We start from the raw sequence: 16,107 nt of genomic DNA on the forward strand, positions 1-16,107 counted from the left end.
GTAACAGGAGCTGTCATAAATGTCAGATTAAATTAAAAATCTTAAGAGATTTCAGGCAAGGACATGTGAGATCTTGGGGAAAGGAAGATTGTGGAAATCTTGTAAGGTTTTTTTTTTTTTAATAATTTTTTTTATTTTTTACAACAAACACAAAACATACATAGACAAACAAGAACATAGAAAAGCATAAAAAAAACCATCTTCCATTTTATACCGTGTGTCAACCAGTTACCAACTCGTTGGTGCCCCTTTCATAATCTTAAATTCTCATATCTATTCAAAATATACTTGTATACTCATCAATTAACAATTATTAATCATTCATAGCTAGTCTATAGAATCATTTATTACAAGAAATTTTAACTTTCAATAGGATTAGCAATACATTTTCATCTATCGATTATATGTGTATATATATAAAATAATTGATATCAAATTTCTATTATATTACTATACATTACTATATTTTCTCATCCAATCATTAATAAAACAAATCCCATGTCATATAAAATTACTTATCTTCTTATTCTAATTTCAAATCTCAATTTAACTCATCTCTGCACATTCCATAATTTTCAATAACTTCCTCCTGCATAGGTACTTTTTCATTCTTCCAATTCTTAAAAGTTACCGTTCTAACCACTATCAAAACATACTTAATTCTTCACTACATGTTTCAACAAAAATGTCTCTAGTTTAAAATCTATATGTTACTATATCCAACCATGTATAAATTTTAGTCTAATCTCTTAAAACATTTATAATCAAATACAATTTTTAACTATATATCTCAATTTTATACTTTATTCCAGCGCTTGCATAATTTTAAGTTCACCCTTTTCATTCAATATCCCAAAACATCTAGCTGTTTATTCCTTTTTCTATATTATTGGATAAGAGAAAGCAATAATAAATGTCCTTTCAAACATTCTGCTTTTTGAAGCTTCTGTCAGTTCCATCATTGTTGTATTCCCCTCATTTTTTCTTTAAGCATCTGAAGTAGTTTCTTTCAATATTGTTTTACTTCTTCTTTTTATACATTCTCTTAGTACGATTTTCCATTATAATCTTGTATAATCTTTTTCTCACCCTCAGTACCAAGAACAAGTCTGTCCCTCTTCATTTATCAGTTGATTAACCCTTTTAATTCTCAGTTTATAAGCCTCAAAATAATTCTGTTTAATGTTTCTGATTTCTTGTGCTATTTCTTCCTTTTCCATTGATCCCGTTTTATGTTTAATTAAGTCCATTTTAGCTTTAATATCTTTTTTTTCTTTTTTTCTTTTGCAGGAATTTCTGCAGCTCTTCTTCCAGTTTTTTATAGTCATCCTCGATAGTTTAAAAATCTTTTTCTGCATTCTATTTCTCGTATAGTCTATTATCTTGTATAAACCTTCATTGAGTCAAAGGATTCTTTATCTTTGTTCTTGCCAAGAGAAAGAGAAAAAAAAGCAAAAGAAAAAGAAAAAAAAAGAAGAGGAGGGGAAAGGCTGGATCTCTTTAAAAATCCAACTGGGGGGGGGGAATAGAGAGCAAAGCAGAGCTTCTAGCAGAAAGAAGAGCTACTGCCACTATTCAAGGCTCTTGTGACTAACTCAAACTTTCCATCTTGATATTTTCAAAGTTGCTTTCAACTCCACTTTCTTGTTTATAGTTATTCGGATGGCACCTGTATAAACATGCACATCCCACTATCTTTTTAGAAAGCCCAGGGTCCTTGAGCATGCATCACAATGGAAGAAAAAAGGCACTATGTCGAGCCTCTAGATGGCAGTGCAACTTTCTTTCATTTACTTTCTCTTAACTCCACTTTCCCCATTTCAAAATCAAAAAATATAAATTTCTTATAACAATAAAGAAATCTTAGTCAAAAAAGAGGCTTAAGATAAAGAATTATTGAGTTTTAAAAAGAAAAAGCCAGTCCAGTTAAAAATATATATTTTTTTAAAAAGAAAAAACATCTTGCCAATTCCACTAAAAAGGGAAAGTTAAAAAAAAAGATTTCCCCCCCCCTTTTTTTTTTTTTTATAAGGCTCAATCTTGCCGCTTGATCCATTTTTCTTCACTTTTAAAAATCTCTTTAAGTTACTCAACCCGGTTGACACCCCTCTCTTTCTTCTTCCTTTGGAGCTGTCCCGGCTTTTGCAGCCATTTTTGGCTGGCTCTCCTCCGCCGGCTTCAAGAGCTTCTCCCGGGATCAATCTGGGACTTGCGGCGTCCCTGAGATCCGCGGGACACGTCCTTTGCAATCGCCATCTCTACGGGACGGCTTAGGTCCATCGGGACCGTCCAGGGGGGGAGATATCGGCTGCGATCCTGGGAGCCCAGGATCGCCCGCCGTACCACCGCGACGCCAGCTCCGCCCTCCGAAATCTTGTAAGGTTTAACTAACTTGGAAAAGTTCATTTTCTTAAACATAAACACTTTGGAAGTGGAAATTAGAACCTGGGAAGGTTGCTGACACCTTTTGTACACATTTATCTGTTCTACTGAACTCAATGAGTTTTACTTACAAGCAAATATGTTTAGGATTACATTCTTAATACCTTTTGCAAATATTTTGGGTTTTTTTTTTCCCCCTGTGTTCATTCATGTACCTTCCACTATTTGAATGATTTAAAAAACAGTTGATTTTGATGGCTTCCTTTTTAGCATTCTGCAAATGCTTTTCCAGGTAAGTTAAACATCTAGTACACAAGCTTTTATTTTGTAGTACATGCCAATATGGTTAGATAAATAATTTTATCATTTTTTAAAAATTACTCCTTTGAAAAAGAAAATACTTACAGAGCTTCAGTAAAATTAACATGGAAAATGAAACGCTTATACATTAACATTCTATTTCATCTCAGTTTTTGGTTATTCTATTATTGGTAGCTAATACTATTAAAAGAGATGTCATGCCTCAAATTTCCAAGCAGAGAAGTGAATCATATTCTATTTTCAGACAGGAAGTGTCGGCTCATGTACAAACCAAATTTCAAAGGTCTTATCTTTTAAATGTCAGTATGAATCAGTCAGATAATATACCATACAGAGCTCTTGCATATACATGAGCTCCCCAAGCTTATATACAATTTGTATAGTTACTTCAACAATCAGTTCTACTGAAAACAAAAGAAGGGGCTTGTGGTAGGTGGGCTTTGGATCTACAACTTTGAAACAATAGAGTTTTTTATCTATTGAACTTTGTCTGTTGCAGTGCTGTATCATTCTGGGTTTGGTCCATCAATCAATACAAATCAGTGTTTCATCTCCAAAGTGCTGAAACAGGCTACATTTGGCATGAATCATTAGGTCCAATCTGCATCTCACTGAGATCAATGGCTAAATTGCTGTTGATTTGGGTGAATCAGAATTACACTTACTCCAAACAGAACAGCCCTTCAAAAATGAGTGCTAAACATAGGTCAGCCAGAAATTGGTCTTCCTTGGTATAAATCTTTCTAAAATCATTTCAAATTAATCTCAACTCAGCAGTTTCTGCAAGAATATACTGCAATATGAGTAACAGTCTTCTTTTTACAAGCTCAAATTTAAAAAGCAAATCACCAAACGCTGAAGAGTATGGGTTAGTATATGGGTGAAATATGGGCAACAGTATCTTGGCTTTCATGATTACATGTCATAGCTTGTGTTGAGTAAGGCAAATATTCTGTGGCTGATTGTGGGATGTACATATCAAATGTTGCATGCATGCTTTGGGTAAATCTGGACTTCACTGCACTATGTCATGCTGGCTAAAATGTGCCCAGATCTGCAAATATTATCTCTACTGTTAGCAAGAAATGTGGCATGTAGTACAGGTACAGCTAAGGCCAATCTCACTAAAAAACTGTTATGTGAAAGCCTTGATTGATTAAAGTCATGATGGGCAGCAGAAGTCAATATCCATTTGCCTATCTAGTGATGGCTATAGCATATGGAAGACTTTGACTTGGAATATAAAGGGAATAAACGGTAAACAGTATGAACTGATAAATATACTAAAAGAAAGATAATAGAAAAGTTTCAAGACACTGAAACCAAGAGAAAAGGTAAGTATAAAAAAGAATGGAATGGAGGTGGTTGAACCTTGTGGAATGGAACTAATAAATCCTAACATGGAAATGAAGATGTAAGTTAAATTTAAAAAAAAAAATCAGAAAATATGAATAGTTTCATATACACCTACAACAAATAGATTGTTGTAGGTGTATATGAAAAATAGGAACCCATAGGTTGGTGATTGTTGCACATTACACTACAGTGAATGGTAATAATGAAAGAAGCAGGAATGACTTTTGTGGGGGGAAATTGTGCAACATTCTAAATTAATGGAGAACAGGAGGAAAAATATTCTTTTAGGTGATATAAATGGTTGGCTGGGAACATGACAAGAAAATGTGGAAAAAGTGACTGGGCCATTAGGAGAACCAAGAATGAATTAGAATGGTGACTTCTTGGTGATTAGCTGCTTAGAAAAAGGTCCATTTGTTTTGAATACATGATTTAAGCACAAGTCTGTTCATATGCAGGCATGGTAAAGGAATGGATGCAAGTCTAAAAGCATGACTGATTAGTTTCTAGGAAAGCTTGAGAGAATTACTGAAGGATGAAAGAGTGATGAGAGATACTGAATGTGAGGCAGACCACTGTTTGGTATGGCCAAAAGTGGATCTTGAAGGGAAAAATGGGAATAGAAATAAGTGAACTGAACTGGAGTGAAAGTGGGACTTGGGACTAGCAAAGAATGAATGGATGCTGAATGAATGTGGTGCTGCATACAAAAGGGAATGATATCCATTGGGATTGTTTGGTCAGGGAGAAAAAAGGGATGAGGATTGAAGTTCAAAGCAAATTTATGGAAAAAGAGTGATGGGTTAAAAGAGAAAAAAAAAAGGTGGTTGAATGGAATTGCAGATACCCTCAAAAAGAAAGAGATGGAAACTTTAAAGAACAAAAGGCAGGCTGCTTCAATGGCTGAGTCTTGGACCTGGCTCTCCCTGTATCTAGTGCAATACCTTAATGGTGTCCTTGCAGGTGGCTACAGAACCTTTTACCAGCCACAGCAGCTGGATTTCCCCTGCCTTTCACCTCACTATGGATAAATGGAGCAGGTTAAGGCAGGCAGAAGGCCCTAGCCAAAGGTTTATTGAAGCATATTCCTGCAATGGCTGCCATTAGGACAATCACTGGTTGTAGGAATGGCTCTAAGGGATGACAACAGTGGCTTCCTTTTTCAAAGTTTGTGTATGCAAATGCTATCTGTGTCGCTTCTTTGGGATAAACTAATAAATCAAGATTAAATTTGGAATTCTAATGAAGATAGAAAGTATTTCTTATAGCTGACCTATGAAATTGAATTAGTGTCCCCGGATAATTTGTAGTTAATAAAACTAACTAAATTAAAAATAAACCATGGTTTCTGTTCCAGACTTCTTTGAATTAACCTCAGTTTAATAAGAAAGAGTCAATCTAATTTCTTGCAGATATTTTGGATGCTAACTTCCATCAATCTGTTGATTATTGCTATTGGCGATGAACTGTGGGAGACCAAAATATTGGGAAGACAGTAGATTGCCTATCACTGGTTTAAATTATTTTAAAGCCTACCTTAGATAAAATGAAAAATTATAGGAAATTAAAAATGGAAATGGATCCACCAATATAAATCTGGCCCTCCACAAAAGACCTGATGGAGAAAAAAAGGATAATTTTCTCTACTAAAATTATGTATTCAGGATTTTTGTTGAGGGACCTACTTCATATGAAACACGTGATTGAAACTGAAATTACATGAAGAGAGAAAGCTCTCATGCCATTCTCTAACCATGCTTTTACAATGCTATCTTAGTCTGTTATGCTGCAGTACTGTCCTGATTCATAATATTATGAGAGAGATGGGGAAAGAGAGTATGTCAGTGAAGAAAATTGTCTGCCATTAAACTCTTGAAATGTCATGCTTCTTATTTCTCTCAATCTAGCCTAGAAGTAATGCCAGTCTTGTTATTGGATTACTTCTGAAGCTGCATCCTGAACTGTACTATCATCACAGAAGAAAGGATCCAATGTTTATAATACTGATGTAATTTTAATCACACACACATATACACACCACTCCAGGTGCATACTGTGCCTCTTCACTACCCTTTGGCACTAGGGATAACTATGGCACATATTTGCAGATCAACACACAGATTGATTTTCTCTCTTTTTAAAGATGATCTCTGGGAAGAGACCATCTGCTAGCTGGTGGATGGGCCATCAAGAGAGATGTGAGAGCAGATGCCTAGAGCCAGTGATTCCTTATTGGAACTCTAATTTGTCCAACAAATTTCTTGGCCTGCAGCTGATTTCCCCATTTACTTTGACAGAGCCAGCATAATGCATGGAGGATACTATGAAGAGACATCTCAAAAAGTCAAGAGTTTTCAGATTCTATCACAATAATACCGCAAGTGGAAGCTTCAGAATGCAAGTACTTCTGACAAGAATCATTCCATTTTGCCTCTTTTGTTTGTCTTTATAGAACTCAGTGGAATAAGAGTTATAAGCCCTGGAAAAGTGGGCGGGTACCCAGTAAAGTTATCTGGACAAAGTCCTCATCAGAAACTGGACTTCCTTAGCATCCTGCTTTCAGGCACCACATAAAAGTTTGGCTGTTTCCAGCCTTTGGAAAGCAAATAGTAGACTTCAGTTGGTGGGCCAGCTTGCAAAGTTACCCTACCTCTCTTACATCCCCAGTAGAACTTTCACATTAATCCTTCTAATGCTACATGCCAGCAAGTTTCAATGCATCTGACAAGCCAGGACAGTTAAGAATATCTCCTGGGAGGGAAGGAGGGAAGGAGGGAGAAAGAAAAGAAGAAAGGAAAGGAAAAGCTGCAAGGTTTGAAGCTTGACACATGCTAGTTTCTCTGCAGTTGACCTTTTATGAAACCTGATCCATCCTCCTGTTTGAAAAGGAAATCTAAAACCTGGAGTGCCAAGTTCAATAAAAGACAGAAGGAAAATAAACCTTTTTGACTGTTAAAATCCCTTCTTGTGTGTCCTTGTCAGTGATGATATCAAACATATCAGATCCATCGCCAGCAGCAATGCTATACTCAATTGCAGCATTTTCACCCACATCGGGGTCATTGGCTTTTATTCTGCCAAGCGAAGTCCCAAGTGGTGCAGACTCTAGAGAGCTGAACTGATATGTGCCTGGAAAATAAAAAATTTAAAAGCATAAGTGTGCATGTGTACATGCATACCTAGGTATTCATCTATATAAATAATTTTTTAAAAATCAAGAGAAACAAGCTGCTGGCTGAGTATAAGAAAAAACAGTATAAGTTACCAGCAAATTTGAACACAGAGGTGAGAATATTCGTGAAAGAAAAGTTAAAAGAAAATAGCATGTTGATGGAGCACAAGCTTCTTTGAACTGTTACCTGTAATTTTTAGCATCATAGATGTAACCAATACATATTCTGCAGCAGTAATGGCCCAGTCTAGTGGCAGTATTATTATCCTGGAAAGTGTACATGTATACCTATTGAAACATAATTTCTAAAATCAATGTGTGTTAATTTTTTTAGTTTATAACAGATTGCAAGGTAGTGAATCTTGGGATAAAAATGTCACCAAAATTTGCCTGAAGCTAAAATTGAAATGACTCTAGGGGGCTGTTGAGGCAAGACATCTGTTATAATTTTCAGAGCAAGTTTTAAAGAATTTTAATAAGACTAGCACATTTGGGGAGAGGACGTTTTGAGGGTAAAAGTAATATTCAACTCAATCCTATTCTGGGATTGCATTACTATATAGTAGATATTGTAACATTTAAAGAGAAAGCAGGACTTCCGAGCTGAAACTCTTAAAGAATCCCTTTAAAAAGAGATGGAGATTCAATGTCTTATGCTAGTGAGCTAAGAAGTCTGAGGGTTCTTCAACCCATGTGATTTGCCTTGTTTAGGCTTAAAATTGCCACATATGTAAATATAATTGAGAAGAAATATTATGATCAAGTATCTCAATGTGATATTGAATTATATCCCTAAAATATGGAATATGTCAACTCATGAAGAGCTTTAGCTCTATCAAACTTGGAGAATTTTACTTAAATGGGAAGATATTTACTCTGCTGATTATAAGGAATGGATCCAGGATATGAGCTTATTATATATTTTTGAAAAGCCCGTGTTATAAAAATGAGAAAATTACATAATATGGTGCTATGTTGTCTAGATGTAATGATAGGCTTAATGACTGAATTAATTTTATAGAGTTATTTATAGTTACTAAATGGGTCTTTTTTCTATTACATTTTTTCTTCTTTTTTTGTAACATTCAGTTTATTTTAATTGTTATATTTAACTTATCCTCCTTCACTATATAAAATTACCGTTTATCTAAAAACAAAAATCACTATTTCTTTCTTTCTTTTTTTTTTTAAAGAAGGATTTCCAGGCTAGTAGTGGAATGTATGTTTCATCAATAGGAACTCAAATGACCAATGTTAGCATTGTATTTTTGACAAAGTCTGTAGCCTTGGGATAGGGACAAAAGAGGCAACATTTAAATGCAGATTCGTTTCAATATTGTGGGACTCATTTCTCATTTGAATTTTATTTTATGTTTAGGTAAACTAATAGGTCCTTATTTCACTATCACAGATTTCTGAGGCTCACAAAGTAACCACAGAAAGGTTGGAAGCAGCTAGCCAAAGTTGGAGGCTCTTGAAAACAAAAACAGGATAAGATCTGACGACTGCTTAGATGAAATTCCATCAAGATATACTAGGGCTGTAGGCTAAGCAAGGACATAACAGAAGAAGAGGAGGAGGGGGGAGGAGGAGGAGGAGGAGGGAGAAGAAGAAGAAGAAGAAGAAGAAGAAGAAGAAGAAGAAGAAGAAGAAGAAGAAGAAGAAGAAGAAGGGGAGGAGGAGGAGGAGGAAGAAGAAGAAGAAGAGGAGGAGGAGGAGGAGGAGGAGGAGGAGAAGAAGAAGAAGAAGAAGAAGAAGAAGAAGAAGAAGAAGAAGAAGAAGAAGAAGAAGTAGAAGAAGAAGGAGGAGGAGGAGGAGGAAGAAGAAGAAGAGGAGGAGGAGGAGGAGGAGGAGGAGGAGAAGAAGAAGAAGAAGAAGAAGAAGAAGAAGAAGAAGAAGAAGAAGAAGAAGAAGAAGAAGAAGAAGAAGAAGAAGAAGAAGGGGAGGAGGAGGAGGAGGAAGAAGAAGAAGAAGAGGAGGAGGAGGAGGAGGAGGAGGAGGAGAAGAAGAAGAAGAAGAAGAAGAAGAAGAAGAAGAAGAAGAAGAAGAAGAAGAAGAAGAAGAAGGGGAGGAGGAGGAGGAGGAAGAAGAAGAAGAAGAGGAGGAGGAGGAGGAGGAGGAGGAGGAGGAGAAGAAGAAGAAGAAGAAGAAGAAGAAGAAGAAGAAGAAGAAGAAGGGGAGGAGGAGGAGGAGGAGGAGGAGGAGGAGGAAGAAGAAGAAGAAGAAGAAGAAGAAGAAGAAGAAGAAGAAGAAGAAGAAGAAGAAGAAGAAGGAGGAGGAGGAGGAGGAGGAGGAGGAGGAAGAGGGGAGGAGGAGGAGGAGGAGGAGGAAGAGGGGAGGAGGAGGAGGAGGAGGGAGAAGAAGAAGAAGAGGAGGAGGAGGAAGAAGAGGAAGAAAAGGAAGAAGAGGGAGGAGGGGAGGAGGGGAGGAGGAGGAGGAGGAGGAACATCAACTATGGAAGAAGATGGCAATGGCAAACCACTTCTATATGTTAGTAGTTAGTATGGATTGGCAGTGAAGAGACTCAAAACCCAAGTCCCGCCAAAATAATTCCCTTTCTGTGAACTCTACACTAGAGGAAGTCTATTGACTTACATCTCCTCTGTGTTTTAGGAAGCTTTTTTGGAAAACAATAATTATATTTCTTAATGCAGTTGAAAGTTTAGCTTACTTGCTGATAATGGCTATCGGGAGCTTTTGCTTGTTGTTTTCAATACCTAATATTATACACAAGAAATGAATAAATTTAACTGTATATTGTAACTGAATGGTTAATTATGCTGTAAAACAGCATAATAGTATCATAAGGAAAATATCTTGGGGATCCTTCTGGACTGAACAGTGAGATTAAAATCAGTTAAGTGACTAACTAAAGCAGAGGCAGTTTGATCAAAGATATTTATTGTTTGTTTGTTTATTGCATAGAATTATAGGGCTGCTTTGCCAAACTTGACCACAAAAAGGCTGGTGAATAAATAATAGCTAGTTCTGAAACTAATATGCTTATCTGAGGGAAGGTTTTCAAGATCCTGACATAGAACCTGGACCTTTCAGAAACCGATTACTTACTTGTGATGTCAGAATAAAGGACTAGTGCATGCATGGAAGTCTATTATCCGTATCTTTCCTTAGTCTCTTTTATGAGCAGCTGGATCCTTTGATCCACAACACAGACAGTAAACCCTGCATTTGCCTTCAGAGAAAATAAATTTCTATGTTTTTATCGTATAGCTCAATGATAAAAGCAGTTTGTTGCATCCAACATGACTCATGCTGAATCTTTGGCATTTCTAAGCAGGATTTGGGAAGATTCTCTCTAAAACCCTGGTGAATTAGTTCCGTCAGTGTAAACCATTCTCAGGGAGATGGGTCAAAGGTCTGACTCAGTTACGGCAGCTTTCTAAATTTTGATGGTTCTATCCCTGACCATTTATAACCAATGCGTTTAAGAACTTCTGTAGAGAGGCATCGCGTATGAATGGAGCTGCTTCTAAAGCTGCAGGGGAAAAAAAAACCGAGGGTATGTATTCCTTGGACTTAGACCATAAGAAGGCAATAAAGCCTGTTTTATACTATAAATCCCACAAACTCATATAATTGACTGTGGTGGCAAGAGCTGATGGAAGTTTAAAGTTTTGGATGATACCAGCATGCCTATTCCTGTATCTGACAATTACAGGTATTGTGTTCAAAGTCAATCAAAGAAATAAGCTACTGTGTCCTTTTCTGATTATTGAGAAGCTACAGAACTGTCATAAAGAGCAGATCCATGAGGAATTTATTGCACAAGTACTTGAGGCCTAAAGTTGTCTCTGAGGTTTTTCTCTAAACCAGAGGAAAGACATTTGAAAGTCACCAAAGAGTCACTTTGGAATATTTTAAATTGATGCAGTCAGACAGAGACTCATTCTAAACATTAGGTGGAATGGAGCAAAAGTCTGAAAAGTTAAACTTCTCAATTCCTACCACTACATATTGCATGCAAAAGATTTTATTTCTTATTGGTCATCCATTATCTTAAACTTTTCCTCCCCCGAGGCATATAAATACTCGCACAAACTTTCTTCCATATATTAAAGTCTAACACCATGTTACAGGCTAGACTAATTATTTTGCAGTGACATTCCAATTCGTAGACAATAAATGTTCATTTTTAAATTGAAATTGATTTTTTTTTTTAAAAAAGATTCCCTTCACCCACATGCAGTCAAAACTGGTACAGGTTTGAATTCTATCACTTTAGTCTGCCACCACATTCTGTCTAACATACAAGTCTTGCACTAACTTTTAAAAAAGCTTACTCAGAAATAAGTCACACTGAGTATAAGCTGTCCCCCAGAAAACATGCATAGGATTACAGCCATAGTTATCTTATCAAGTACAGCACAATAATTTGATGAATGCTAAAAAATAAATAGGAATCCTAAGTGTGTATTTTTCTACCAACATTTGCACCAAGAACCTAATTAAACCTGTGCTCACATGGTCAACAAATGAAAGCTACACTGTTGTAATCACAATTCAGGTTTTTGAGTTTGAATTTCAATTGGCAAGAGACAAAGCTAAAACAGCCTTAAATCAAGTTTGGCAGATTCGTGCTGGCTTAAAAGGAAATCTGATAAAATGTCAATATACAAAAGGACAGATTTTTGTCCTTTTTTTTTCTTTTAGAAAAGTGTCTCTCTTCTCCTTGCCCCCCCCCCCCCCGAACAACTTGTTCTAAATTATAGCATGCAAGTTCTATAACAGCACTGAACAAGATCCTGTGTATGGGGAAAGAACCCTTTAGGGGGAGATGTGGAGCTGTTCCTACAATTAAGTTAGCATATAAGGTACTGATTGCCTGTTTACAGCATATCAGAAATCCACTAAGAAACAAAGTCTGTTGTCAGCATCTTGCTGTTACAGAAGGAAACAGCCATCTTCAAGATAACCACATATAAGCATTGCCTCTGTTGTTCCCTACAATTTGCCCAGTTTCAAGTCAGCTATACTTTCTGTTCATTCAGGTGGTATATCCCAAAAGCATTGGCATGAAACAATTCCTCAATCAGTTACTTCACTGGAGGGTGAGGTGGGGTGGGGAGTAACATCATGTCTGTAATGTTGTCACTGCACAAAGAATGCAAATTCACATCATTTGTATCATGACATCATGTCAGCATTATGGCTTGTATCAGACCCTATGAATCAAAGTGAAAATTCATTCTTTTTTCCTCACTGACCAAGGTCACATAAGGTGCTGTACCACTGTATAAAGTTGTTTGTTTGGTTTGGGTTTAATGTTCTGGATGAAGCCAGCCATTGTGGTTTGTATATTGTGGTTTATGGCTTAACATGTGCTGCAAGTCCAGCCAATTGTAGTTTATTCAATAAATCATCATTAAGTATACTGTGACTCAGAGTGATGGGTGAACCCAGCCATTTTCTCTCATACACATACATATAGGCTATCATAATACAATAAACAATAAATCATGGCTTACAAAGCACAATAAATACACCAAAACAAAATTAACCATATTATGGGTTAGCACAGTATATGAAGCCACCCATCTCATTAGGCTCTGGGGTGGTTTGTTTCATCTTAGCAACCACTATAGCTTGCTAACTATCATTTTGCATGTTTGTTCTCTCCGGGTGCTTGTTCCCTTGGACAGACTGGGAAAAATGTTTTAACTGAAAAGGGTGCGAAGATATTCAGACTATTGGACTGAATTGAGTTTTGCTGACCCTCTTCTGTATCTGTTCCCATTTTAAGTAAAAAGTAGTTCCAGTGCCTTAAAAGAAACCCAGAGAGAAAATTCTTTCAGCAATTAAAAGATTTGATATAAATGGGGGGGGGGGGGAATGATAAAAATAACCTGCAAAACACAGAGTGTACCTAGTTTACTTTCCAAGGTAACTTTGCAGGTAGACTGAGTCAATAATCATAGGAAGGTCAACTATAGCCCCCAAAACAGGTCTTGAAGTTCTTGGTGTAATATCTGAACTTGTTTGTATGTGGGTGAGAGCTGGGGAGCTACCGTATTACACCGGCTTCCAGATGGGAGTAAATACGAGGGGAGAGGGGCTTGGTGGGACTGATTGACTCATTTTTGATATCTTGCATCACTGAAGTAGAAGATTTTGAGACTAATTGGCACAAGAATCTGTCTTATGGAATCAGACCATCTAGTTTGGTAACACTGAAACAAATTGGTAGTGATTTTCAAAAGGGTAAGGCAGGAGTCTGGAGATGTCAGGAAATGCACGAGAGCCTCCCCAGATGACATATTTTCCCAATTGTATGGGAAATAAATGCTATTGTTCCTGAGAGCCTGTTATCTGCTGCTAACATACTAACTGCTATTTCAAGGTCAGCAAATCCTAAATGATTCCGAATGTCTAAAATCTAAAATAAGCACCAACCATGTCTCAGCTGGAGGAAAGTTTAGCTTTGGGAGAAGTATGTGTGTCTATCCAATTTTGAAAAGTCACACCTGTACAAATAGGATGAAGCATTTTCAGAATGGCTCTAATCCAAACTGAGGCAGGGAGCCCAGAGAATTCCTGAGCACTACTATTCAGCAGGCAGGCAGGCAAGCAAGTCTTGAACAAGGAGAGAAAAGGACTTGCCAAACCATGATTCATTTATTAATTGTGGCCCCACATTGCTTAGACCAGGGTTTCTCAACCTTGGCTACTTTAAGATGGGTGGACCTCAACTCCCAGAATTCCCCAGAATTCTGGCTGGGGAATTCTGGGAGTTGAAGTCCACCCATCTTAAAGTTGCCAAGGTTGAGAAACCCTGGCTTTGACAATTGCAGGTATATAGATACAGTAGTCAGTTAATAAGCAAGGGTAAATTTTAAGTGGCAAGGACAATATTTTAATTGTGGGTTCAGACTGAACAGCCATATTACACTGTTTTTGCATAAACAGAAAAACTTGGAATGCAACTTACTTTGGCAATCTGAGAGTCATAGTCATGCTGTTAATCTAAAATGACATGATATGGTTTCAGGAAATATTGTCTTTCTTTGACTCCCACCTAGGTGGAAATATAATAAGAATGATGCCAACCATTTTTTTCTGCTCCAAATTTTTCTCCTGCAGTATCTTATTGGTTAAGGGATAAACAGAATATTATACACTACAGCATGGGTTTGTTTAATTGAGCAATCAGTCTTTTCTGGAAAAGCCAGTATAAAACAAGAAGTGACAGAAGGAGGCTATATTTAATAAGGCCATGCAAATAATGGATTGAAAGATTCAATTTGAAGATGATTTGACTGAATCACCTGCAAATTAAATCTTTCAATACAATATTGGATCACTCCTTTGGATTGAATTGCCAAATCAGTTTGATGTGTTGAACCAAATATCAAATGTCTTTCAACTGATTCAGCAATTTGATGTATTTTTGCCCACATGCACATACATATGCGAGACGGAAAGAGTGAGAGAGGGAGAGACATGACTGAATCAAGATTAAAATTAAAATTGATTTGACAAATTGAACAAAATTTATTTATTGAACCAAACTGATGCTTCACATTCAGTCTTGGATGTTTTGTACACTCTAACATTTAATTTCTCACCTATCACCATTTTTATTCTCCAAATTGTTCCCACAAGACATTATTTTTTCATCTAGGGCACTGGTGGTAATTGGGGGTGGTATTTAATAACAGGGAGTGAAATATACACAGGCTGTGCAATAATACAAATTAAGTGACAGTGGCCATGAATTTCATATTTTAAAATAGGCAGAAACTGAAATTTGGCAGCACTGTTCAAGTACATACACCTGAAACCATAGATATCTCGCCCTTGATGTAGGGGTTCTGATTCATGACAGTGTGAAGTTAAGTCTAGATTCTGTTAAAGTGGGAAACAATGAATTGGAACTGAAAAACTGGATAGGCAAAATATCCATTCTCTAAGTTCAAGCAACTCTTCTTAAAGCTGACTTTCAATATCTAGTACAGGGTCAGGCTTTAAAAATAAAGATTGTATGTATGCCTAAATTGGTAGTTCTCAGTATTCATACTACTGTTGAGACAATATAATAATACAATCCCTTTATGCATCTATATGTCCTTCTTCAAGAAAAACAGAACATTGTTTCTATCTTCACAGGTCCCAGAATTGTTTTTGATGATGAGATGCTAGATATGGAAATTATTGGCCTAGGTTGTCCTCACAAATACACGATACCATTTAATGCATGAAAGCTTAGTTAAGGCCATTTTTTTTTCTGGAGTGCAAACCTCCAGATAGCCACAGGATGGCAGTATTTTTATTTGTTTGTTTGTTTGTTTCTCTTATCTCCCAACTAGTAGTCATCTGGGCTTTTTGCAGCCCTGATATGGTAGCCCTAGGTGATGGAATCCAATATTTCTTAATATTATGCTATTGTTATAGTAAACTCTTTGTTATTTATTTGTTGATGTATTGCAAATACATAAAAACAGATGGTAATTAAAATAACACATTTGAAAGGTTTACTATAAGCTCTTACATGTTTTTTATCCACATAAGTTTTATAGGAAATAATGAGATCTGATAAATAATATCATTATCAAAGAACTTCTTCCACTGTGATGCTTTCATTCTCATTATGATATTGTCATGAAGTGACATACATTTTTAAAGCATATCACCTTACTCTGAGTTCAGCAGCTTGTTTGATTGATTACTCTATCACACCCCTGCATCTTAAGTAGAGCTCTTACCCAAGTGATGAATGAAAATCGATACACAAATTACACAAGTGTGATAAAAAATGAACCCAGACTAGAATTGGTGGACAGCAGCATGTTCTGTGGGTATGTGGCATTCTGGAATTACATTGCTATGCAGCCTGGCTTACAGCTCAACTGCAATGATTT

The 16,107-nt window shown here is 36.5% G+C and overlaps 1 protein-coding gene across 1 annotated transcript in view; it reads right to left on the reverse strand.

The window, feature by feature from the left end:
• The window catches only part of CDH9 (cadherin 9), a 145,265-nt gene that overhangs the window by 30,646 nt on the left and 98,512 nt on the right, over window positions 1–16,107 (reverse strand). Inside the window, exon 6 of the mRNA XM_088130755.1 lies at window positions 7,001–7,188. Within this exon, the coding sequence (XP_087986881.1) occupies window positions 7,001–7,188 (188 nt within the window). The remainder of the gene's footprint in view (window positions 1–7,000; window positions 7,189–16,107) is intronic.

This window comes from Python bivittatus, unplaced genomic scaffold, assembly GCF_059951505.1.
Source record: "Python bivittatus isolate LINGU-HERP-01145 unplaced genomic scaffold, Pbiv_v1 ctg000840_np1212, whole genome shotgun sequence".
NCBI lineage: Eukaryota > Metazoa > Chordata > Lepidosauria > Squamata > Pythonidae > Python > Python bivittatus.